Consider the following 25,902-nt stretch of genomic DNA (forward strand, 5'->3'; position numbering starts at 1 on the left):
TTTTTAGAACTCATCTGTCACTAATTCCCACTATATTTACTTCAAGAGAAAATTACCCCTTTGATCCCTGTTCTCTGTAGCAGTTTAGCTAATGCCATACAGCATGTATTTATTCAACAACTTTTAAGTTCAGAGAATTACTAGGAAATGAATGATCTAGAATCAAATACAAGTGCAGCTTTTATTTCAGACAGCTTGACAGAAGTCCTAATTCTTTGACTTGTAGGAGTCCAAAATAATTGGTTTTCATTAACAAATGTTAAATATTTGTTATTGAAACTTGTCATTAGTTAATTTAAAACAGCAGAAACAAGAATTTTACAGAAACTTCCTCAAAGAAAGGTGAAAAGTACTTGGAGAGAACTAAGCAGATGCCTGTCTTTTGTTTATTGCTTTGCACAATTAGATGGTGTATTAACCTGGAATACACTATTAACAGGCTTTGGGGAAAATATCTAAAAGTAAAATATCTTGGAATTACAATACTGTGAAATTACAACATTTCCCACTGATGCAAGAAAGAAAATGTTTATAAAATGATATATAAATGGTGTGATATATCCTGTAAGATACAGTACAAAAAAAGTATCAAACTATATTATGCCACAAATGCAGACGTAGTGCATGTTTGGTGGTACTGGAAAGTTATGCATTAATTCCTGGGAGGGGAAAGGTGGAAATCATTTAGGCAATGATTAATTAGAGAGCTAGAGAAAAGGACAAAAGAAGGATCATAATGTGTAGCTAGGAAATCTCTTGAAAAGAGCATGGATGCTGATTGCCAAAAAGAAGGAGGAAAACCCTCAAAGGTTTATATTAACAACTGTTGCAGGAGAAAATGGTATATGATGAACAATATGAAGCATGGGCAAGTAATGGGAATAAAAGAATCCCCTTTTAAAACCAAACGGGGTTAAACACATAGTGTAGAGAACAGAAACTACTCTAAAGAAAATACAGTGGTACCTCGGGTTACACACGCTTCAGGTTACACACGCTTCAGGTTACACATGTTTCAGGTTACATACGCTTCAGGTTACAGACCCAGAAATAGTGCTTCAGGTTAAGAACTTTGCTTCAGGATGAGAACAGAAATCGTGCTCTGGCAGCGCAGCAGCAGCAGGAGGAGGAGGCCCCATTAGCTAAAGTGGTGCTTCAGGTTAAGAACAGTTTCAGGTTAAGTACGGACCTCCGGAACGAATTAAGTACTTAACCCGAGGTACCACTGTATCTTAATGGACATCCTGTCAAAGTTAAAGGTTTAAGGACTTAACCTAAGCTTCCTTTATATATTTCAGTATGTCTCATATGTTACTACCAAAGCAAAGGGGAGATTTTTTCAAATGCAGTACATGCATACATATTTAAACCTCTGAGATTCATTAGAGGGACGCAGGTGGCGCTGTGGGTTAAAGCCTCAGCGCCTAGGACTTGCCGATCGAAAGGTCGGGGGTTCGAATCCCTGCGGCGGGGTGCGCTCCCGCTGCTCGGTCCCAGCGCCTGCCAACCTAGCAGTTCGAAAGCACCTCTGGGTGCAAGTAGATAAATAGGGACCGCTTACCAGCGGGAAGGTAAACGGCGTTTCTGTGTGCGGCTCTGGCTCGCCAGAGCAGCGATGTCACGCTGGCCACGTGACCCGGAAGTGTCTCCGGACAGCGCTGGCCCCTGGCCTCTTAAGTGAGATGGGCGCACAACCCCAGAGTCTGTCAAGACTGGCCCGTACGGGCAGGGGTACCTTTACCTTTACCTTTAAAGCAGACCCACATGTACAATGAATAGAAGTTCATATACAGTACTGCAAAACCTAGATTATTTTCGCCCCTTTGTGTGAAGTTGTTAAACTGACTGCTTTTCACATCACGGAGCAAGAGAGTGAGAGAGTGAGCGCACAAATGAGAGCCTGAATGCTCCTGAGAACAATTGTGTAAATATTTTACACACAGCTGATAAGAGCCTCGGCCAGAGAGCATTGCTGGAGAAAGAAGAGTAAGATAGCTGTCCCCATGGATCCTGATATTCTCCCACACAGGGCTCTGATATTTGTACACACAGAAAGACAGCATGATGCTCCTGCAAGGTCTGGGGGTGAAATTATGCTAAATCCTAGGCAGTAAGGTAAAGGTAAAGGGACCCCTGACCATTAGGTCCAGTCGTGACTGACTGGGGTTGCAGCGATCATCTCGCTTTATTGGCCGAGGGAGCCAGCGTACAGCTTCCGGGTCATGTGGCCAGCATGACTAAGCCACTTCTGGCGAACCAGAGCAGCGCACGAAAATGCCGCTACCTTTCCCCCGGAGCGGTACCTATTTATCTACTTGCACTTTGACGTGCTTTCGAATTGCTAGGTGGGCAGGAGCAGGAACCAAGCAATGGGAGCTCACCCCGTCGCGGGGATTCAAACCACCAACCTTCTGATTGGCAACCCCTAGGCTCAGTGGTTTAACCCACAGCGCCACCCACGTCCCATATCCTAGGCAGTAATGTTCCTCAAATACTTGTATAAGAGCTTGCACAGTAAAACAAACAAACAAACAAACAAACAGGTATTACAAGATAATAACAAAATGAGAAAGTATAAACTTTGGGAAAAACTGGCAGCAATAAAAACACAGTTAGTAAAACATAAAAAGTCATGGAAAATAAAGCATTGAGACTAAAAAAGATAGAACATAGAGCTGGGTCACTGTCAGCCTCCCAGGGAAGGACATTGCATACACAGAATACTACCAACTGAGGCAAGACCTAAAACCCTCTTCTCAGCCATCACCTGCCTCAATTTCTGATGGCAGGGCCACGCAGAGGAGGACCTCAGATGATGGTCACAATTCACACTACATGGACAAGCTGGTGGGGAGGCAGGCAAGTATCCTGGTCTCATGCTGTGCAGGGCTTTAATGGAAAGCGCTTTAAAGACAGAACTTTGAATTGCGCTTGGTTAAGGAAAGGACCAGTTTATTATTGATGTGACATAATAAATTACAGAGATTCATTGCACTTCTCACCTCATTAAGAATGCCTTCAGTTCTATTTACATCATGTTCTGCTTTTTAAGAAATCTGAACAGCATTCCCTTTACCCAGTTTCAGAGTGTGAGTGTAGTAAAAATGCTATTTTTATTTGAAAAGGGGGAGGGTTCAGCTTTCAACACTTATTTCAGCAGTTGTAAAGACTGCTTCAGGTATTCTTTTCCGACAGCTGCTGTACTTGCCGCTTTCAACCCTCTGACCTTCTCAATTTTTCCATTGTTTAGTGAGAAAACAATGGACAAAAATGTTAACGGCACACTAAACTCCAACACTAGAAGGTGCTGAGAAACCTATACATGGTTGGGTCATTCCTAGCCAGTTTTTCTATGGTTTGCTTCAGCGTGCTTTAAATAGAAACTAAAGTCACAAGATCTTAATTATGTTCAAATTGTCCATACTATTTCCCCCCTCTAATTAAAGATCAATTTAAAATAACAACTTGAAAACCTCAGCTATTATAATCTCATTAAGCTCTTTTCCCTTCTAATTCATTAAAGGGCCTATTTTCTCCTCTAATAATCCTTTCCCTTGCAAATGCTGTTAAAAAATATTCTCAACTACAATGTGTTGATAACAAGCTAACACAGTTACCCCCCTAGAAACGAACATTACATAGTTATTTATAAGAATAGAGAAAATCCCTTTATAGTTTACTTATGTAATGGATACTAGTTATATAGTCGGTCACAGGTAATTACCGGCCTACCACAATAATCACCTGTAAGAGGTTCAATAACTAAAATCCATTTATCCTGAAAAATTTAGACTCCACCATCTGCCATTTCATTCTGTGAGCAATGATGGGATTTAAATAGTGAACTTCAAACTTCATTTGGCATATACATAAATGGCAGATCTAAAAGAAGTTTTTAAAAATACCATCTACATTTTAGATGGAATTTAGATACGGAAGGAACAGACCATACATGGAGTGTGATAGCATAGTCTTATCCCCTTTCAGCCTCGACCAGATCATATGCTAGTTTGAGTGCAAACATATACCTATAAAACATTAAAGCAATAATGTATTTAAATCATACTGAGTCCTTGGCTTTTGAAGTTTCACAATGTGAAAGCCAGTTCTGGAACTATAGTGGGATGTTTATGTTTCTCCTTATTGGTACAAAATGTCAAGAAGGGCAAACATTTCTGCCCTGCCTTTTCAAACATTTCTTACAGGAAAATATCAAAATGTAACAAAGGCTGAAAAACAAATAGAGCAGCATTTTAAAAGCAACATGCTAAAAGAAGAAAACCTATGAAATGAACACCATGAAATCACCAGCAGGGGAGAAACACTAAATTAACACCCACCTACCCCAAAAAAGTTATTTCCCTGGTGCAAAACTGACATCGAGGTAGGTACAAGGTGAGCCACCCTGGGGAGAGTATTGCCACAGTCAGAGCAAAATCACAGAAAAGGCCTTTTCAATAGGAACTTCTGAATACACATCCAACATCAGTATCACATGAAGGAGAGGGCAGGGCCACAGCTTCCAGCTCCACTCTCCCATCCCCAGCAGCCCTGCCCCCTGCCACCCACACTTGGAGGTTGCAGTAAGGGTCTACATGCCTTCCTGGCTTTCCTCCTTCAGATTTTCACCAAAAGCGTATGGAGCCAGGGATGCAGGACTGCAGATTCACCCCTCCCTCACATGTTGTCAATCATGTGTGATTAAGAACACTCAAATAGAGCTATGATTATGGCAACACTGATTGTGTAGGTGGGATGACAGCTGAGAGGATTAAGTAGAAAGTTCAGATTCTGCCCCCCCCCAAAAAAAATTTTGGGGGGAAAACTTACAAATGCGGAAATGGCTTCATACTCTCAATTATCGGCCTTTGACCCAGAGAAGTGTCTCATAATCCCACAGTCCACCAAGTTCTCCATCACACATGATTCTGCATATTATAGGAAAAGTCCTAAGACTTCAGCTAACAGGTACATGAAACAATGTGGGAGGAATTAAACGTTGTGTTATTATGATCAGTTCCATCAGTGCGAGCATTTCTGCCTGTCAGACAGAACAATCTTCTCTCTCCTTCCCCATGCACTGTTCTGAGGGCTATCTCCTGCACCCACCCCAGCCAATTTGGGGAAGTACAAAGCATGTTTTGGGGAAGGAGATGGGGAAAACAATGGTTGCACTATTGGGGCTTCTTGTGGTGGCTCCAACTCTTAGCCTGATCCTCAAGGGAAGTTTTTCATAAGCAAGTCCCTGCAACTTCAGTTGGGGAATTCCAAGCGGCCTTACTTCACCATCTAGATATGAGGTCCATAATTAATTTAGCTAAGGTCAAAGTATAAACTGGTACAACGCAAATAAAACATCCTTATTTTTTGATAGTGACAGAGTCCAGTCCCAATACTTTTAGTTGAATCTAGAATACATCATTGTGCGAGACAAACTGTACAGAATACATTGCTTATCTGCAAAACAAGTGTTTAAATATTTAAACCAGGATTTGAAGTGTTTTATGCTGCTTACTGATTGTTGGCCCTCTACTTAACGAGAAACATTTTGACACACAATTTCTATCATAAAGCAATTTGCATATGTTTATAAGAAGAGTCCTTGAATTGCAAGCACCTGACTTAGGAGAAAGACTAATCCCAGGTGACCAATATTCTGTACTACTCTCATGACCTGAAGAATACTTCACACACACCCATATTCATCCTATGAGCTGATTATCAAGTATCCTTTCTTGTATGAATTAACTACCTGGGTTCCTCAGTCAAATGTGAAACATTAGCCAATGTCACTGAAAGACAAACTGCTGGCTAGGATATTTTCCTCACTTTTCAACTCTTAATCTTTCTTGCTGAGAACACAGAGAACACAGAGAAGGTTAATATATATATATATACAGAAGGAATAATACTATCTTCAAAATAGGCAGCCATCCCAAACAACTACTCTAATTGATTTGAATGCTCCTGTCATGGGGAGAAGTGCCTCTCAACACCTCCCCACTCTGAGTTTGGGGGCAAGTTACTGAAACGGTTGCCTGCCTTTCCTTGGGGCCATGAAGTGTTTGAGAGACACTGGGAGTAAGCAGAGAGAGGAATTCCTGGCCACCAGTTTGGGTGGACTGGGTCAGCTGATCTTTAAGAAGGTGTCCCCAGACAAAGACTTGTGGCAGGACTTTGATTTGTAATATGGGGCAGGGGATGAAGGGGATTGGTCCAGGGGCAGCAAGAGGAAAAATAATGAGAGAATTCTCTGTCCGCCACTCAGAAAGTAGATGTGTTCCTAGAGTTGTGTCTTAAAGTCCTGTCTGCAGCTACAGAGACTGCTTTGGGACTAGAGTACGAGTCTGAAGTCTCTGATCCACAACCAAAGGAGAGACTAAAGAGAAATTGAAGGGCTCCAAAAAGACTGAACCTATGGTTTGAAACCCAAAGTAGCTGTTGACAAACTTGGACTGTTGTAGCCCCATCCAAGTCCCATTGCTGAGCAATCAGGGACTACAAGTCTCTGAGGAACACTTGCCTGAGAGCAGAATTCACATATGAAGTCCAACAGTCCAGAGGTCAGGAAATCCAAATGATTGCAGAGTCAAGGGTCTAGTCCAGACATCAGGGAATCCAGATAGCCACAGAGCCAAGGGTCCAGGCCAGAGTGAAGGACCCAGCAAGAAACAGCAAGGCAGGGGCAAGAACTGCAGGTGCTGTTACCAGCATCTGACTGCTGCTGAGAGCTCTGTTTAATAAGACCAGAGCCAGCTGGTTCTCATCAGTGCCTTCTCCTCTGTGAAGGTTGATCAGCTGCAGGTGGAGTCATTCTGCCTTCTTCTCCTTCAGGCTGCTGTTCAGCAGGTGAAGATGACTCCTGGCCTTTGACAAGAACTTTGTGAAGCCATCCAGAGCAGTGGAAGAGGAGCTAGTGGAGTGTGCAGACAGGCAGGCAGACTCCTAGCTACTCTAAGCCACAGTGAGGAGACATTATTTTTACACACACACACCCCTGGGCTTTGGCCCACCCTTTGGTACACTCCTGATCAGTGCCATAGGAGGTACTGGTGGGCACACTGCTGCCAGCAGGTTGCATATTGAAATAACCTGATCTAGACTGGAAAGACTTGAGTTCAAATCCCCACTCAGCCACAAAGCTGAGTAACATTAGTCTAACTTTATTTCTCACCAGAGTGCATCTCCTGAAAACAAAGGGAGAGCGGTACCAATAAGCTCACTTCTACAGGAATTCTGCACATGCCCCAAGATGGTGTGTGCATTTTGGCTATGCTGGAAGAAAGGAGAGTACTAATGTGGTAAACAAACAGCAAGCCTCCCCAACATGGTGAAGCCGTTGCTGACAGCAGTAGGTGACCAGACACAACAGGAATTGATTGAATTTGCCTAATTAAATCCTCAGAGTCCAGTGCTACATATAACTCATAGGATACCTTAAATCCAGCCATTAACCATCCCTTGTGAGTAGATGGATTCCTTCCAGAAAATTTATCCTGATTTGATTAAAACAAATAATCTTCTTCTTCTTCTTCTTCTTATTATTATCATCATTATTATTATTATTATTATGCTTCCCTTGAGAATTCTAAACATGGACTGAAATAATTTGTACCCCCAATTTGTTCAGCTTTTTGAAACCCCGCCAGAAGACTGCTTCACACTGCTCTTTTTCATACACTCCAACTCCTGCAATGCTTTGATTAGATCTCATTGGTTCCTATACCCCTGATTCTTGAGCAGGTTTATTACATTTCTATTTCAGATTAGTAAGGCATTCTTTTTCAAGAGGTACTAGCTGGCATCTCCCAAGAGGGATGTTGTTGTTGTTGTTTTACCCTCTTTTTATTTTTAACAAGGAGGGCTTAAAGGAACTCAAGGGAATACAAGATACAGAAGGCCCATGTTTGAGGTCAGCCGTCCCTTCAGGACCACTTCTTTGACAGGCAGAATGATTATCTTAAAACAGCCAATCCCTGTCAGACCTCCATATCCCAGTTGTGATTGTGAACTGGCACACAAGCAGATCTGTTAACAGGGTAACAAGGTATGCTGCCTTGAGGATAAAGACAAAGGATAAAAATGTAATTAATACCCGGTTTATTTTTTTGTGAAAACTCATATTTATCCTTAACCTTTTTGTTGCAGAACTAGACCATCTAGACATTTTATTAGCACAAGAAGGGGGGAAAGCCCAAAGATTAGAATCAGGATATAGAACCTTTCATGCAAGATTAACTATCCTAAAGCTTTCCTGAGTACATAATTTATTTAGTTCTGCAGCTAATGTTACAACAGATATTTGGATGCCTTACTTATTGTTCCAAGGTCAAAAAGGTAAGTTACTTCTGAGTATATATGCAGACAATTGTGCACATGGCTCAGATTAAATAATATCCTTTAAGACAGGGCTGCTGAAACAGTACTGGGTGGCAGCACCTTAAGCAATCTGGAAAGAGCAGCTAATAGCAATTTTATCTAAAGGACAGATGTGAAATTTGTTCAACAGGTGATGATAGAAGACTTTAACATTCTGCATGTTTGGGGGGGTACAGTGGTACCTCAGGTTACAGACACCTCGGGTTACAAACACCTTGGGTTACAGACTTTGCTAACCCGGAAGTAGTACCTCTGGTTAAGAACTTTACCTCAGGATGAGAACAGAAATCGTGCGGTGGCAGCACAAGGCTCCATTAGCTAAAGTGGTACGGTTAAGAACGGTTTAAGGTTAAGAATGGACTTCTGGAATGAATTAAGTTCATAACCAGAAGTACCACTGTATTGTCCCCTTATGTGGGGAATGGGAGAAAATAGTGATGTGGTTTGCACAAAAAGCAAAACCATAGTTTAGCAATATTTGTGAACCCAGCAGCTTAACTATGATTTATTAACTATGGTTAAAGAATGCTTGTTAACCAAGGTGTGTAGTTGTTTTTATAAACTTTAGTTAATGTTTACCAGAGCTTCATGTTGAACCTGGACCTCCTTCTTAACTATGGTTAAGGGAGCTGTCACCACCCAAAAGCTACAGAGCCACAAGTGAAGAGCAACAAAAAATTAAAGCTGTTTTCAAGACTTGGCTGCTCTCATTGGTGCTTTTAATTATTTTGTGGTGTTAGAAACAAAGGTTTAAGTTATCATCTTCTAAGTGCCTCAGCTTTAACTATGGTTAATGTTAACAATGGTTTAGTGTAATGTGCAAACCACCCTTGTTTATTTGCTCTTGCAATGAAAGCCTTCTAGCTGTTCCAGGAAATCACTTCCTTTACCTGGAAATTATACCTGCCATGCATACAAAGGTGGGTCTTTTAGATCTGGCAACCCTTTTCACAAGGGCATGTGAAAGGGGTGTTTTGGTTTCCAGATGTTTGGGACTTGAACTCTCATCAGCTTCAGGCAGCAGAGTTGTAATTCAAAACATCTGGAGAAACATCTGCAAGGCACAAGGTGAAGACTGCTCTACACCATGTATAATTTATAACCTGCTATCATATCCATAGGGACGCGGGTTAAACCACAGAACCTAGGACTTGCTGATCAGAAGGTCGGCGGTTCGAATCCCCGCGACGGGGTGAGCTGCCGTTGCTCGGTCCCTGCTCCTGTCAACCTAGTAGTTCAAAAGCACGTCAAAGTGCAAGTAGATAAATAGGCACTGCTCCGGCAGGAAGGTAAATGGCGTTTCCGTGTGCTGCTCTGGTTCGCCAGAAGTAGCTTAGTCATGCTGGCCACATGACCTGGAAGCTGTATGCCGGCTCCCTCGGCCAATAAAGCGAGATGAGCGCCGCAAGCCAAGAGTTGGTCACGACTGGACCTAATGGTCAGGGGTCCCTTTACCTTTACCAAATCCATCTTGCTAATTTTTCCCTTGTGTAACTTCTCACAAATAGAAGATAAGGAACCAAACCTGTCTCTAGTCTATACCATTTCAAAACGTAAGTTGGAGAGGGATGTTACACTGAATGCTCCTCCATATTTTAGAAGAAAACAAAAAACAAAAACAAAACCTTGCATCCTGAATTGACACAATGCAGAAGAGGTGCCTTGTCTAATTGAAGGTACTGAAAATCTAAGCAGGTACTGAAAATGGCCTGTTTTCAACAGATGCAGCTTGGACACTGAGAAAATTTGGCACATTTTCAGATTTAAATGGTGCAAGTTGAAAATTGATTAGTGTGGACATGTTGGTTGCACTCTTCAATCAACCATAAGCCATAATTAGTTAGGAAGCCTGCTGCAGTTCTTAGTCCTGCCTTAGCTATATGCAATTGTTATTTAAGCAAATAACAATCTTATTTTGACACTACCTGAGCTATAATGAAGCCTGCTTTTCTGTTTAAATTAGTATGGTCTTATTTGTGCAATTTTACATAGAACAGATGACACTAGGGTTTCTGTATCTAAGCGCTCACCTTTCGCTACGGGTGGTGTTGCGGTCAGGCATCCAGGTCCTTGCAGTGATCCGACATAGGGGCGGGGAGTTCATGCCCCTCTTGTGCTGACCCCGGCCATGTCACTGGCGCTGGGCGGGTCCACATCCTGTGTGGCCCTGCTGGCCAATCCGTGTCATCAAAGGGTGTGGCCGTGATAAATTTAACCACAGCGAAGATATGAGGTCTCTCCACTCTTACCCTTTAACTGGATCTCCCAACCCACCCACCCTCTTTTTATGCTTTGCTATGACACGACCATGCTATGGACAAATGTCGGCCACCATATTGTTGGGGCCAGGTAGGAATTTTTCCACTTGGCAAATTGGCACCAGCCATTTGGTATTCGCCAACCTTGTAGCAATTGCCAGAACTTTGAGAGGTTAGGAATTGGGTAAACCTTTGTTTGGATGGAGGCAAGTTTGTAGCCTCCACCTGCCCGTCCTCATCCTGTTAAAGAGATCTGGGCATGTAGATCCTGTCCGATGCCTGGACATGGGCTAGGGCCATGGCACAACAGCAATGGAGACCCCTTGGGATGTCCCTATTTGATGTAAGTCATAAGGCTCCTCCTATTGGTGGTTTACCCTTAGGTGGACTCTCTGCAGATGGGCAGGAGTCAAAATATAGTTTGGCTTCACCTAATGCCTAAGCCAAACCACTCACATCTGTAACCAATAAAGTTGTGGCTTATTTGATCACACACACCTAAATACTTGTGTCTGTGTGTTCATTAATTACTAGGGAACTGTGGGTCACGGGGCCTTGGCACGCAAGTGATAATTTCTAAAAACCTGAAAACCTGGAAGACATTAAAAAATGATCTCATATTGCTCAAATATCATATCCTGCCTAATTAGGAAATTCTATCTTACTGAGCCTCAGCATTCACTCACTCAGTGATAAAATATGCTGCCCAAGGAATTTAAAAGGCATGTATGTCAAAGCTATTTAGGTTTCACACCTAGGAGAATATAGCTGATGACTTTAGAAAAAAGTTTTATAAAATGCTGTGGCGATCACCATTTCAATCATATCCTACAAATTATCCCCAAATCACCCACATCTTCTTTAAGAATAAAGTGCTTTAACAGAGTTTAGAAAGAATGATCTGAGTTTAAGCAGGAAAAGGATATACCCTCTTCTTCCTTCTGATAATGCTCTGTTTAAGATTCAAGATTCACTGGGTGATATCTGATATATATGTACTGAACCTGTCCACTGATTTCAATGAGTCTACGCAAAGCAAACACTGGTTATCACCCATGATTGATTGACTCTTGGGCAGAAAACCCCTACCTGAAACTCAGGATAGGATTTATTCAGCAGAACAGTTTAGAACTTTATATTATTTAAGAGCAATATCTACATTTATAAAAGGAAGAAAAATATTACAACTCAGTAGGTGTCATTATAAAACTAAAAGATAATATATATTGTATCTGTGTTTATTTATGTTACCTACCTTGAGTCATGAGATACAACAACATGAATTGAGAGAACAGAGCATAAATAAATCTACCAAGGCGATAACTATTCTTCTGCCATTTCCTCCTTGGAACAAAAGCCAACCCTATTTCCAAACAAGCACTCTTGTAGCACTAATCACAGATGACTCACAGTGTCATCTGGTTTTGCACTTAAGCACATAAGAAATTACATTATCCCAAACATGTGGGTTAGTAGGAAAACATAATTTATGTATTTGCACACATTTTGACCTTTTAAAAAGAGCATTTATGCAAACTGTATTCTCTACTTAAAAGTAAGAAAGCTAGCAGAAACGACTCTTGCAGGTGCATCTTCATATGTATGTATGAATGAATGTATATTCATATGTAAGAATGTAACTACTTACATTCATAAATAAAGCACTGTGTGTGGTCGGGGCATGTGTAACTCCATTAAACAGATGGAAAACCTTCTAGGCCTTTTAATAGTTGTACTCCCTCCAGAATGGTGTTATGCTACTTTTTTCAATAAAAAGTTAGTATGCAATTTTAATGTTGCATTTTTTCTGGATTGCATTTTATTGATATTTGTAAGCCACCCTGGGAAAAACATGATTGTAGACTGGGGAGTTAATATTATAATGAACACATAAGCACATGTGTGACTGTGTATATATTTGTCACAATATTTCAAACCCTCCAAAAGCATAAAACTCTTTTCCAAAATTCCCTTAATCTTTCACTAATCAGGAAAGGAGGGGTAATGTGTTATAGTGAAAAGATAAGGACTAGATTATTTGAAGGACCATCTTCTCTCCAATGAATATATCCATGTATTATGTCTTTCTTTGTATTCAGAAACCCGTTTAACTGTTATGTACGGCCACGGTTGTGAAATTCCAGCTGGCACTTTTCCCTATTTTGCCAGGCATTTGGCTTATTTTAATTATTTTCCTGTCATTGTGGTTTCTGTTGATGCTGTTCCTGTTACTTTTAATCGTGTTATTAACTGTATTTAATTGGGTTGTATCCAATGCTGCATGCATCCAGTTCCACTTGCACAACAGGACATCTCCTTCCTAGCCCTGTGAGCTGTCAATATGTCCTCCAACCCTCTGGAGCAGATTTTGCAGGAGCTGCAGGAAAGAGGAGAGATAGGAAAAATTCCAGTGTGTAAGTGGCAGCAGAGAGGGTGGAGCCAGGGTGGGCATGATTAGCTTAGTATACATGAACATATTTTTAAGTCTTGTGGACAAAGGCAGTCTACAGGGCCAAAATTAAGCCCAGGCAGGAAGAGGTCTACACATAAACTAAAACAGGAGACAACAGAAAGCTTGGTAAGCAAAAACAAAACAACAAACAGGAATATTTTTTAAAAAAACAGGAATAAAGAAACATAGGTATACAAAAATGGGCATGACTATTGTCATAAAGAAGCAGAAGTTTTTAATATTTAGCCAATTTTAATTATAGCATTCTGATATTTCAGCCATTAGTTTATGTATCTTTATATTACAGTATCTATAAATCTAAATTTAAATTTGATAGAACCAGAGATTGCTTGAACTCAGTAGTATATGCTACAAAGACACTATTAGTTACTGATTTTATGCTTATGCAAATAACATGCTCTCTGAAATGTATTTCTTTTTGCTCTTCAAGCAATGTAGAAGATGAAAAAAACCTTTATAAAGCAGCTGGTCCTTATCACTATATATGTAAAACAGTCTTTTATTCTGTAACTGTAGTGCAGAGATTTCAGAAGACTGTTCCAAAATGTATTAATGTAAGCAGTTTAATCTTGTCCCACTGTGGCACTGTCTCCTTTGAAGTGATTTAATCTGAATCACACAAACACAACTTTACATTTTGTTAGAAGTCTTTAATTCTTCAAGCAACATTCATCTGAGTTGATCTAATGAATTATATAACAGGGGAGAGACCAATGTGACCCTTTTTAGTAAAAAGATTTATATCAGTTGTTTATCAATCAACTGTGATGAAATTTCAAGATATAGAGTGTGTGCTAAAATTAGAGGTGGGCTGGTGGAGGGTCTTTCATGGCTTTGGGACAGAAAGAGATTTATTCAGTGCGGGAGGGCTGGTTCAGTGGTTCACTATATTGCAAGACAGGACGCGGGTGACGCTGTGGGTTAAACCACAGAGCCTAGGGCTTACCAATCAGAAGGTCCCTGCTCCTGCCAACCTAGCAGTTCGAAAGCACACAGTGCAAGTAGATGAATAGGTACCGCTGTAGAGGGAAGGTAAACAGCGTTTCCGTGCGCTGCTCTGGTTCGCCAGAAGCGGCTTAGTCATGCTGGCCACATGACCCGGAAGCTGTACGCCAGCTCCCTCGGCCAGTAAAGCGAGATGAGCGCCGCAACCCCAGAGTCGTCAGTGACTGGACCTAGAGGTCAAGGGTCCCTTTACCTTTACCTTTATACTGCAAGACAAGTCCTGCTTTCTTTTCTTTACGTTTTTTTTAAAGCCTTGCCAGCTGCTGATCCCACCCAGCAAAACACTCTTCCCAGTTTTTCTATCTCATTTTCTCCTCTTGTTGGTTCAGACTTCAATGAAATGACATAGCAAGGAAGAAGCAGCCAGGCAAGAAAACCTGGGAGAAACTCATCCAAAATAACAGGACTAAAGAGTGCTCGGGACACCTCTCTAGATTCATCTGTTATAACAGTGAAGTGAAGGTCTCAGCGGATGCAAGTGGTTTTATCCTCATAATGCTTTGGAATGTTTAGATCTGGTTGCTGCAGGCAATTCCAGAGAAATATTTTAATCAGAATTTGCAGTATCATGTAAAAGAGGTGGTCAGGTGATCAGGTTTGTGACACTGAAGCACGGCCCATTACTTCACCTGAGTCTAGAAAACAACCCCACTTCCAGTTTAAAGAACATAACAGAAGTTCAAGTTTCACTACTCATTTTGCTAATCTCATAAAACACTTAAGAAAATCATAATACGCTATTTCCCAAAATGCACAACAGCAGCATAAACCAATAGGTAATTATAATTGCTCGTAACAACAGCAGAGAGAAAGTGACATGAATTCCGCTCCTGTCACCAAAGTAAGCAGCATCTCCTCGGGGCATTTCAGCAGGCAAAAGCAATACCAGGTTTCTCTATGTCTCAAAGGGAACAAAATTAGCCCTACTGTGAGATGATATTAGAATGCGTATTATATTAGTATACTAATGGGGATAAAGAGTTGCTTCACCTCCCGGGATAATTATGTGTAATCTAATTTCCTGGAAACAGGTTACTGCACAAACCAATTATAATAGCATCTCCTTTTAAAGAATAACTTGTTCCCTGCAAAATACATTTATACATTAGTTTGCTTGCTGAGGGGGAGAAGAGGAGCAATGTCCCTCCCCCACATGCTGCTGGTAGTGATGAGCACGCCAGTATTAAAAATAACCTCCTGAAATTAGCACCAGATTTATGTGTTATACTGTTCTCCATTTCTAATTAATTCCACAGAACTGTTCTTCATTTCAAAATTTTGTTTTCTCATAATCAAAGCAGAACTGAATCTAATCAGCATTTTATCTTGGAAACTATTGTTATATTAGCAAGTGCTACACTACTGACTTGGGTTGTTCATAAAAGGATAAAAACAGACTGCAAGTGGAACACCACCATCAATTTATGAAAACATTACTATAAAGCCCAAACTTTCCAACTTTTAAATTTCATGATTTATACTGGAAATGTGTTGTTTTTACAAAAAATACATCAATTGATGCCTATTTAGAAGTAGACATCTATTTAGCAGTAAAGTGATTTGAGTTCAGTGAGGCTTTGTGATGTTACAATACAGTTAATCCCACCTGTGTTCCTTTATTATTATTATTATTTTAATTAATATTATGCTTTGACAATATGTAGCAAAAGCTACATTATACATCAAACATTCTTGGTTCTCATGAAAAAGAAAGAAAGAAGTGAACTACAAAAGAGGGGGAAAGGAAAGGAAAGACAAGGAAATGACATATGAAGAGGGGAGAGAGACAGCATAACAAATACTATATAATACTATGAAAAAATTAAAAGGAAAGGGAAAATGTTGCAATTTACTTTGTCATTCCAGAAACGTGAAAACTGGTATGTTTATTTAGGAAACTATTCGCATTACAAAACCAAGTGGTAAAGTTTACGGTTCTAAACTAACCAGAGCTAATGTGCTCAATTACTGTTAGTAATTTTTAAGAGTCTTCCCTAGCCAAATAAGCTCTCAATAGCTTTTCCTTCCAGCTAATTTCCCTGCCCTTCATTCACCCCCCACCACTCACTCACAACCAGAAACAGATGCTGTACAGCAGTTTTCCTCTGCTTCCAGCTCCTCCTGCTGTTTTAACTTCAGATATTTCAAGGACTACTGCCTTGAATTCACTCTCTGGTCACCCTGCTACTTGAAGCCCTCTTGCACTGGGCTCTGTTGCCTAATGGATGCTGCATGTGTTGCTGCTCTGCTTTGCTACCAGCTCCAGGTTTTCTTCCAGCAGCTTTCTCTCAGATAACCAGGCTTATTCTTTTCTCTATGCTTCCCCAACCAACAACTGATCTACAGCTAACAGAGCTTTTCTCTCCCCCATCTAGAAACTCTGACCAATCATGTTCTTACCCCTGTTTGGACCCTCATCTAGTAAGCCTTCTTTCAGTGGACCATCTGTGGTTCTGTATGGACATTCTAACTACCTATCAGGCTTAATTACCCCCTTCACCTATCAAATTTGTATTTTATCATACACCCAGTCCATATATAAACAGAATTTGTGACTTTTTTTTTTAGTTTACAAAAGGTAAGAAGTGCTGAGTTTATAAAATTATGTATGGCATGGGAGAAAGTGAATAGAAAAAAGCTGTTTCCTTCTCTCTCACAACACAATAGAACTCATGGACTTAATCAAGCTGAATGTTGGAAGATTCAGGCAGAGCGAAAAAAGTACTTATCAGAAAAGTGTAACATATAACAAAAAATAATCTGCAAAAAAACTGTGCCCCTCAAAGGTCAGTACTGCACCCCTGTGAGGTCTGAGTCCTTGGTGGCTGTCCAATCGGCCTAAGGACAGCATAAGCCCTGCCTATCTGCACCACTCCTTTGTGGGAGGAGACTCACCATATATTTCTGCAAAGGTATATTGAAGGCACACATCAAAAATTTGTCCATTGTGGTGTTTTAGCTTTGGTAATGTCAGGGGCTGGACTTAGGGGGGGATGTGGGGACCTCCTCTCTTCTCCTGAACCTTCCCGAGGACAGGAGGGCAGTATAGATTTAGAACAGTGGTTTGAAGAAGGGCATAGTTCAGAGGCTGCAGAGAACAGAAGCTGGGAAATATTGGAAGAGGAGCAGCAGGAAGAAGAAGAAGCAGGGCAGGGGCGTAGGAAGGTGTGGGGGGGTGCAGTCCGATCCGGGTGTCACCCTGAGGGGGGTGACAAAATGGCGGGCAGCACTCACTGTTCGTGTGTGCAGCCGGGCAGTTCGCCCTGCACCGGGTGCTAGAGAGGCTTCCTCTGCCACTGCACCAGGGAAGCGACAGCTGGCAGACTCAGTGTCCTGGAAAAACATTCCTGACCGCCCACCCTCCCATGACCAGGCAGGCATTGAGGGTATTAGAATAGAGAGCTGAGAGGCAGAAAGCTCAGATTAACCTACGCAGGAGTGACGTCAAATAGGGGAGACGTAGAGGGGTTGGAGCAATGCCATTATTAGGGAAGGCTGCATTCCTTTGTAGTTCTCTGTGAATTACTGAATAAATTGCTTGGTAAGAACTTTTATTGTTTCTCTGATTCTGGGCTGCCACCATGGGAGGGATCTGATCTGAGGTAAGGCCAGTACTGTTGATATGAAATACCACGTGCATAGCAGATGGGGTTCAGCATCAGCCTACACAATCTGCACTATGTCACTCTCCTGATGGGTCTTAGAAAGATGCAGGTGACAGGTCTAGCTTCTGCTATGTCTGGCAGCACTTGTTTTGGAATATCAGACATGCAAAGCATATAATCCAGAAAAATTATCAGAGGAAATTTCACACACACACACACACACACACACACACATCTTAATTTATGCTTTATTTGGAGCATTTTTTAGAGCAGGGGAATATATCCATGATTAATAAGCTGCAGTGAAGTACAATAAGTCTGTTACTTACACACATTTAGCTTGTGCGCATTCAGCTTTACGCATGTGGCAATAAATAAAAAGGGGATGGAAAGGGGTGGGGTTTGGAGGGGAAATGATATTGGCAATCCCACCCACCATTGAACCCAATGTGTTTTGACATGTGGTTTTGGCTTTAGGCGCAATCCCTGAAATGTAATCCCCATGTAAGTTTGTGGACCTCTGTATGTACCATGCCAGGAAGGTGGGCAACGCAGCACAATCCTATTCATATCTAATCAGAACTAAATTACATTGAGTTCAATGGGATTTACTTCCAGCGAAGTGAAATAGGACTGTAGCTTTTAAGCTAATAAATAATAACAATAATAATAATAAGCAATACAGTCTTATACTTGCCTGGATCATGAGAGTGCCGTTGCAATGATTACGTTATTTTAGAACTGATCTAATAAGCAGAAAATGAGAGCTCCTCTTATTAACTTGCTGTTACCAAAGCAACATATGTGAGCAGTAGGAGATCCAGAAAGATGCATAATTCTTTCTTACATTGTAATGAGCTAATTAGTTTGTGGCCTTTGCTTTCAATTATTTATTGCTAAAGATTCTGCTCTTACTCTTCCCCAAACATTACACTGTAATTGTATTCCAGTTTTAGGGCTAATTTCATTAAGGAACATGCTTCTGAAAGATCCTACATTTGCCAGTCCTGTCTATTCTCTATTAGTTAAGAAGGATGAGAGATCAGACATACGAACACTTCTTCTGACAAATGTATGCGCCTTTAAAAACTATGCAACAAGCTATAACTCAACAGGTGTCATTTGTTTCCTAACATGGTGATGCAATGATGATAGATGCTTTATCTACTGGATTTAACATATACGTACTTGTTAAGACTATGTACTTGTCAAGAGTCCTACCAGAAAAAAAGTTGAGCAATCTTATCTAAGTTATGAGTAGCAGGGACTTCAGGACATAAAAACTGGCAAGGTCCTATTAAATAAATTATCATGAATCTAACGGGCCTGATGTTTAAGGGATATGACCAACATGCTCAGATAGGAACTCTTTTGTGTAAGAAGCAAGAAGTATGGCTTCACCATTGCGGGTGAAATCCTATAAGCAGGACAGATTAAATTGTAATTTGGTATAAAGAAGCAATTCAACTCCCTCTCCTATTCAACGAAAATTCATGCTCTAGCAGCACTTCAGATAATAGCTTTTGTTCCCAGTGTAAGCATCGACAAATATAGGTAAAAGGGAAATGGTTTTGTCCAATTCCACTTTGTACTCCAGCTCCATGGTCCAAACTCTGTGTCTAGGGGGATGGGAAACCCTTTGAAACAATGTGCAAGGTGGTGGAGGGATAAAGGGGAATGGCAGAAAATTGCCTCCCCTCCTCTTCTATTAGCAGATAACTCCACTGGATCAAAAGCTGTTGATCAAAACCTACAAGCAGGATGACAACACTGGATTTCACCCGCAACAGTGAAGCCGTACTTCTTGCTTCTTACACAAAAGACAGCAACGTAGGAAAACTACTGCTTAGTAGAGCTGTTACATTAGAAGTTTCTTTATTCAAATGTGTGCAAATCTAGGCTGCAAAGCTAAGCACGCCTTTTCTGTTTTCTGCAAGAGCAATGAGTTCTTTTTTAGATATTCCATATATCAGCTTGCTCATTCACTCTTTTCTATCCTCTAAGGCCAAAACATTCAAAGTGAATTTTAAATTCAGTGAATCACACAATCTTTGAAACTGTTTGGATTAAGTAAAAAAATACTTTCAAAGATTGCAGTATGGGTGCTTGAATGCTCATTTGTTTGATCTCTTGTGCTTTAGTATTCTGTCATTTCTCCATTATGTACTTTGGTATTCATTCAGTTTGTTGTTCCTTTGTTGTTTCTTCAAACAAAACTTGCAGCATCAATGTTGAAAGCTGGTGAAGTAGCGATCTTCTTAGATAAGTTGGATAATTAAATGAAGACCCAAACCAATAAACAGAAACTAATAAAAGCAAGAGATTATATTTCACAAATTTATTAAAGGTACAAATTAAGGACAAGGTATTCATTACTCTGTGTGAATAACTCAAATTAAAGTTGGTTAGTTAATATGCATAGCAGTTCCTTCAATTTACATTTTAACTGTGAGTTCTGAAACTGAAATGGGGTTCAACTCCTCAAGAAGTTAAGACTGTGATCCCTAGAAGTCAACAGCATGCACACAACATTCTGAAATTCAATGCAGTAGTTCCCACCATTAAAATGGAAACTCCTTTTTAAGCCTTGTCATGTTTCTAAGCCACTTTGATCCAGCATTGGCAGTTACTGGGCAAAACACACAAGACGCCTCATTTTTTATTTTATTTTAAGAAGGCACTGTTTGAACTTGATAGCATTCAGTTCTCAACCCAGTCAGTCCGTGTTGGTTTCCACTATCAGGGAGACTACATCTTTATATGCCTTTTAAGATGTCAGTATAACTAGATTCATGATTCAAGTTTTGCTGCTTGAAAGCATTTCACTTTTAAATGGGCCACAGAGAATATAGATCCCTAGGAATCAATGGCAAATGCAGCTATGCTCACTGAAACTAAGGCCACACTAGTTTTACACAAGTTTTTGGGCTTCCTATGAAAATCTAAGCTGGGGGGGGGGGGAATGTTTTCTCAATACCTATGGCACACATATTTAATATGGGGGTATATTAAATGACCGCTTGAAAACCCTATGACCCTGTTCTGTTTGTACAGCTACACCACCAGTTACCACTGCTACAACACAGCCATGTTTAACAACCAGCAGCGTCAACAGCATAACAATAAAAATGAAAATATAGAAACAGTGATAGAGACGCCCAGAGCATCCCATGAAACCTCAGCACTATCTACTCACAATTCTGGGGAGCATCAATGCCCCCACAATAGCCATGCACGAAAAGCACAGCTGTGGCTTACCTGCTCTATGATATCACAGCAGGTTAAGAGGCCTGCATAAATAGAGCATGCAGCACTGTTGTTCAGAGGAAAAGGGCAAAGGATGAGATTTGGGAGAGAGAATGGGAATTTCAATCCCCTATGGAAACATTTGAATCTGGCCACCCTACAAAGCAAAGCATATGTTTTGAACTCCAGGAGGAAAAGGAAGTGACAGCAGGATCACTTGAAAAACAGACAGCCTCAGAACCAAACATACAGACCATAGAGTCTTTATAGCAGATGTGGGGAATCTTTGGCCTACCAGATGTTGCTGAACTACAACTCCCATCAGCCTTAGCAAGCATGGCCAGAGTTGGAGGACAAGTTCATGATATGCCCCCACCCCCCTTTTTTGTAAACCATTACGGGTTCATTTTGCAATCAAGATTTTGTTAAATAAATAAATATTTATGGCACCTTTGATGTATGGAATAATTTACATTATTCTTATATTATTGAACACCTCTTTGATGTAGGGTTGTGGTTCCCCCCATTTTACAGACGGACAAGAGAAGCTAGGAACTTGGCATAATGCTGTCCTTTGCCCCTTTCTCAATTGCTTCCCGTTATCCCCACAGTTACCATTTGTCCTAGCAGGAAAAACATACATGTGCACATTATGTTACATCATTGGAACTCATCATAGAGCCAAGCCATTTTAGTATTTTTGCTGGGGATAGGGATAGACTATATAATCTAGAAGGCACTAGGAAGGAGCTGTTTAGAGCATTACAGAAGGCAATACTGATGCACTTAAACCCAAAATAGTAACTTAAAATCTAAAGCATTACAACTCATGACATTTTAAAAATGCTTAATGGCAACTTGTACAACAGTTATGGAATTCTTAATTTATAAATACACAGTGTGGCTCTTACACTTTATGAGGAAGCTATAATTTGGAAGCTTTCAGCTTGTATGCGGTGCATAATTTCATACTGCTGTAGCTAATTAACATTTTTAGTGTAATCATCTGTCTTGTTTTTAACTTTAAGTCAAAGAAAGCACAAAATGGAAGTTTTGTGAGTGCATACCTAAATTGTGGATGTACTATCCAAGATATTCTTATAAACCAATATGATGACAAATGAAATAATTTTCCAGACAGCTCAAAACAGATCTATAGCACTCCCTGCAATAGAAAGGTACAGAAATCTCTATAGATGTAGGCTAAAAGAGACTCCAGAGAACAGGCAAAAATTACAAACATCCCCAGACATAGGAAGATAATGGGGACCAATTATTATGCAAAGCATCTACGTCTGGATCACGTGCAGGAGACAGTACAGAAATACAGATTTATGACTATAATAACAAAAACTATATTGAAATGAAAAAAGCCAAACCAAATACAGGAGAAAGGAAAGGAAGACAAGGCAGGAAGAACATAGAAAAGAACAAAATGTGCTTCTGAATAGCAGCTTCCATGAATCAGCCATGGTTTGTTGAGCAAGTCACAATACGTCCCTCAGGCAAGCAAAGAAACTGCAGTTGTTTCACCCAAGAACCTTGCAGCCATGAACTAGAATTTCTAGGCAACAGCTAGCCAAGCCAACAAACAAGCCAACCCTGAAGGGTGAAGTGGAAATAGTCAGTATTGGATTTTCCTTCCTTCTAAGAGCTTCCTGTACCATCTTAAGTAGATGTAACAATAAGGGAAACTACCTAAAAGTTAAGTTGTGCCTTCAATATGCAGTCTTGCATAGATGTTAGAAAAGTAGTAGATTGGTCTGTCTAGCTTTTCCTCCCTTTATAAAGCAGCTGGAATGCAAGGTGAACTGGCTTAAGGGGGGGGGTGATTACCATGGTAGTGTTGTGCAGGAAAAGGAGCCTGTTGCCAGTTAAAATGATGAGAAAGAGAGAGCGCAAGAGAATTCTTTCTGGCAAAGTGGAACCAACAGTCACTTAGTCTAAGGACTGGTTTCATTTTCTAGCTACTCTTGCCTCTGTAGCTTGGAGAGCAGCTGGGGCATGGCACCAAAACAAACCAAGGTTAAGTGAAGATCCTAGGTCTGGATAGAACAACAAACCAAAGTGAAAATAAGACAAGATTCATAAGCTGTGTTTCCAAATTGTGGCTGGTTGTCCAGGGTGGGTTTGGATGTGCAAAGAAGCCACAACTGGAGCACACAAACTACAAATTAGCATTACAAGAGAATGTAGCCCATGGAGTTGCCAGTGTGTGCCTTCATTTTTGCCTCAATTCTGCTCTGAAGCCTGACCTGTCTCACTGCTTTTATGCATCTCTTTGCATTGCCTCACCCTTTCACACAGTGCCAGTCTTTTGGCCACTTCTGATTCCAGCCTCAGATGCAGTACACCAGCAATCCCCAGTGACATCACTTCCAGGCAATGCACTCTGCAGTCAAGCCACTCAAATCTCCTCTGCACCAGGTGAGAGCTGAATCAGGCAGCAGCTACATCTCACATCTGATACTCTTCTGAAAAAATGATGTCCTAAGCACTGAAGTTCTTGGATGCTGCTGCCAGTGGGAGAACAGAGTTCTATGCTAGATAGACTGGTGCTATGATTGATTCAGTATCAGAACCAGAAAAGGCAACTTCACATGGAAACCAGGAAGGCCTTCCTAATAAGCATGCTCCATTTCCACAATGGAGAATGTGTGATGGAGACATTAATTTAATGGAAAGGTGGCATTAATCTGGTTGGAATTAGTCCTTATTTTGCTTTATATGCTATTAAGTTCTGATTCAGACCTTTGGTAACCATCCTCAAGATCTAAGGAGAGACATGTATGAAATTGCTTACTTTTCTTATCAGAGACAAAATGTATATTCAAACAGCAACTGAGTTATCTTCATATCTGTCTATTATAAAACATTTCCTTCCTTTTTAAAAAAGAAAGAAGGAAGGGGTAGGCTTCTTCCTTTTATAAGCATCCTGCTTCTGTGCAGAATCATTCTCACCTTAAACTAACAAAGATATGTCACCTTTTAACAACACTTTGCACTTGAGAACTCCAAAGTGCTTTACAAATACCTGTGACTTTTTCTTTAAATGGGTCCTGGGGAGAGAGAGATTTGCAATCCCCACTGAGTTCAGAAAGTTCAGATAACCTAGTGTTAAAGAAATGTGCTCTAGTCTTACCTGCATGAAACTTTAGAAGTCAAGCTGAAATCACTAAGTCCATTCTTTTCCTGCCATTTTCTATGTCACTGGGTACTTGCCTTTTTCTCTGAACCACAAGAAAAAAAATGCCTTTCCTAATAGAGGAGATACTCTAGCCCCCTGATCATTTTTGGTTGTCCTTTTCTGAACCTTTTCCAACTCTACAACCAGAACTGTACACAATATTCCACATGCGGTTGCACCACAGAATTATATGCTGGCAGTTTTATTTCAGCTCTTTTCCTAATGATCCATAACACGGAATCTGCCTTTTTCACAGCTGTCATGCACTATCCACTACAACCATAAGGTCTAATTCCTGGTCAGCCACTGCCAGCTCACACCTCCTGAGAGGGCATGTGAAAATGATATTACTATTATTTTTTGCATGAGCAGGTGTCATTTTTACACTTGCTTTACACTGAAAGGGAAGCATCTGCCTAGCCACTCCTGGAAATAAAGTACTGGACTAGATGATACAGGCATAGCTCTTCTTACATTCTGCAGGCAAGGCCATTATTATATGCCTAACGTGCATCACATAACAGCTTGGAAAGGCTTTAGGACAATGCCTGCAAGACACCACATCACATGATGCCAGAGTGTCACATGATACAATTGTTAAGTCAGCTGCAGCTGTTTCTAGCTCTCTTGTTTCTCCTTGCAAGCCCTTATGCTTTAGATCCCATGTTCCAGTTAGAAGAGCCCAAATATACCCTGCTAATGCTATAGTCAGATGTTCTTTCAGTCACCGGCTTGAATTTAACCACACACACATGCTCTTATTCCCAATTGAAAATCACTATTACATTCAAGTCACTATCATCCCCACCCCCAATTTAACTACCAAGATGCGAAGCTATGATAACTTGCTTCTACTTTCACATCAGGGAGAGAAAAAACATCCATTGTGATGCTATTTATCATTGCATCTCTGTCAGAAAATTTATACATCAAGCTTCTGCCAGGTGTATTCTTGTAGTATCACTCCTCATAGTATTTCCTCTCCTTTATTCATTGGGCTTTTTCCCATCTGACAAGGAAAATACAATTCCCCTAACTTCAAAGAAACACCCAGCCATGCACTTGCCATACAAGGTATTGGGGTGTGTTGTGCAGCATATTAGTACCATTTTTTTTTTTTACTAAAACTAAGGTGAAATATTTTTCCTCACTTGATAACTAGAAGTCAAATATAGCAATGCTGCCTCCTCAACTGCACCTTTTGTTGTATCTATTTTCAATTCACTGTTTCCCATCTATTAGAAAAATATACACAGAACTATTTTTATTCACCCATCCCATGTGCAAGTGGAAAAAAGGGAACAAGAGACTAGTGGTTCATCAGTCTGTCTCCTTGCTTTTATGCATTTGGACAACTCTTAAGACATCATCACCCAATGTGGCAACAGTTCCTGAGGTTGAGGAGCCAGTTTGAACACCATTGCAAGTCACTTTGAATCTGAGATGGTGGACCAAAAAGTCCAATCTATGATTTCTATGATAATTTGATGCGGCACTGCCCAATTTGGCATTACAGTTTCAAACTCTACCAATTTTGGCATCTCTGGAGATATCATCACCCAATCTAACGTGATGGCTCCCAAGATCAGTGAGTGGGTTTTGGTTTACGTTTAGTCACCATCAGATACCATTTTGCATCAAGATGAAAGACTGAACTATTCCAAACTGCACTGAATTGTACACCTCTGAACTTAACATTGCCCAATTCACCACAAATGTGGGAAGAAGGTAATTTCCACAGCCTCTGCA

General features: G+C 40.6%; 1 protein-coding gene across 7 annotated transcripts in view; it reads right to left on the minus strand.

Annotated features, from left to right (window-relative positions):
• The window catches only part of MARCHF1 (membrane associated ring-CH-type finger 1), a 113,619-nt gene that overhangs the window by 77,904 nt on the left and 9,813 nt on the right, over positions 1-25,902 (minus strand). The window contains exon 2 of one of the 7 annotated variants that reach the window (XM_081926082.1): positions 12,741-13,014. The exons of 2 other annotated variants lie outside the window; for them this stretch is intronic. Coding sequence is in view for 2 of the 5 variants with exons in the window: in XM_081926080.1 (XP_081782206.1) it covers positions 11,893-11,917 (25 nt within the window). In the remaining 3 variants the exon portion in view is untranslated. 4 more of the 7 variants (XM_081926083.1, XM_081926080.1, XM_081926086.1 and 1 more) reach the window with 4 other exon arrangements.

This window comes from Podarcis melisellensis (genome assembly GCF_964234715.1).
Source record: "Podarcis melisellensis genome assembly, chromosome: 9".
Lineage (NCBI taxonomy): Eukaryota > Metazoa > Chordata > Lepidosauria > Squamata > Lacertidae > Podarcis > Podarcis melisellensis.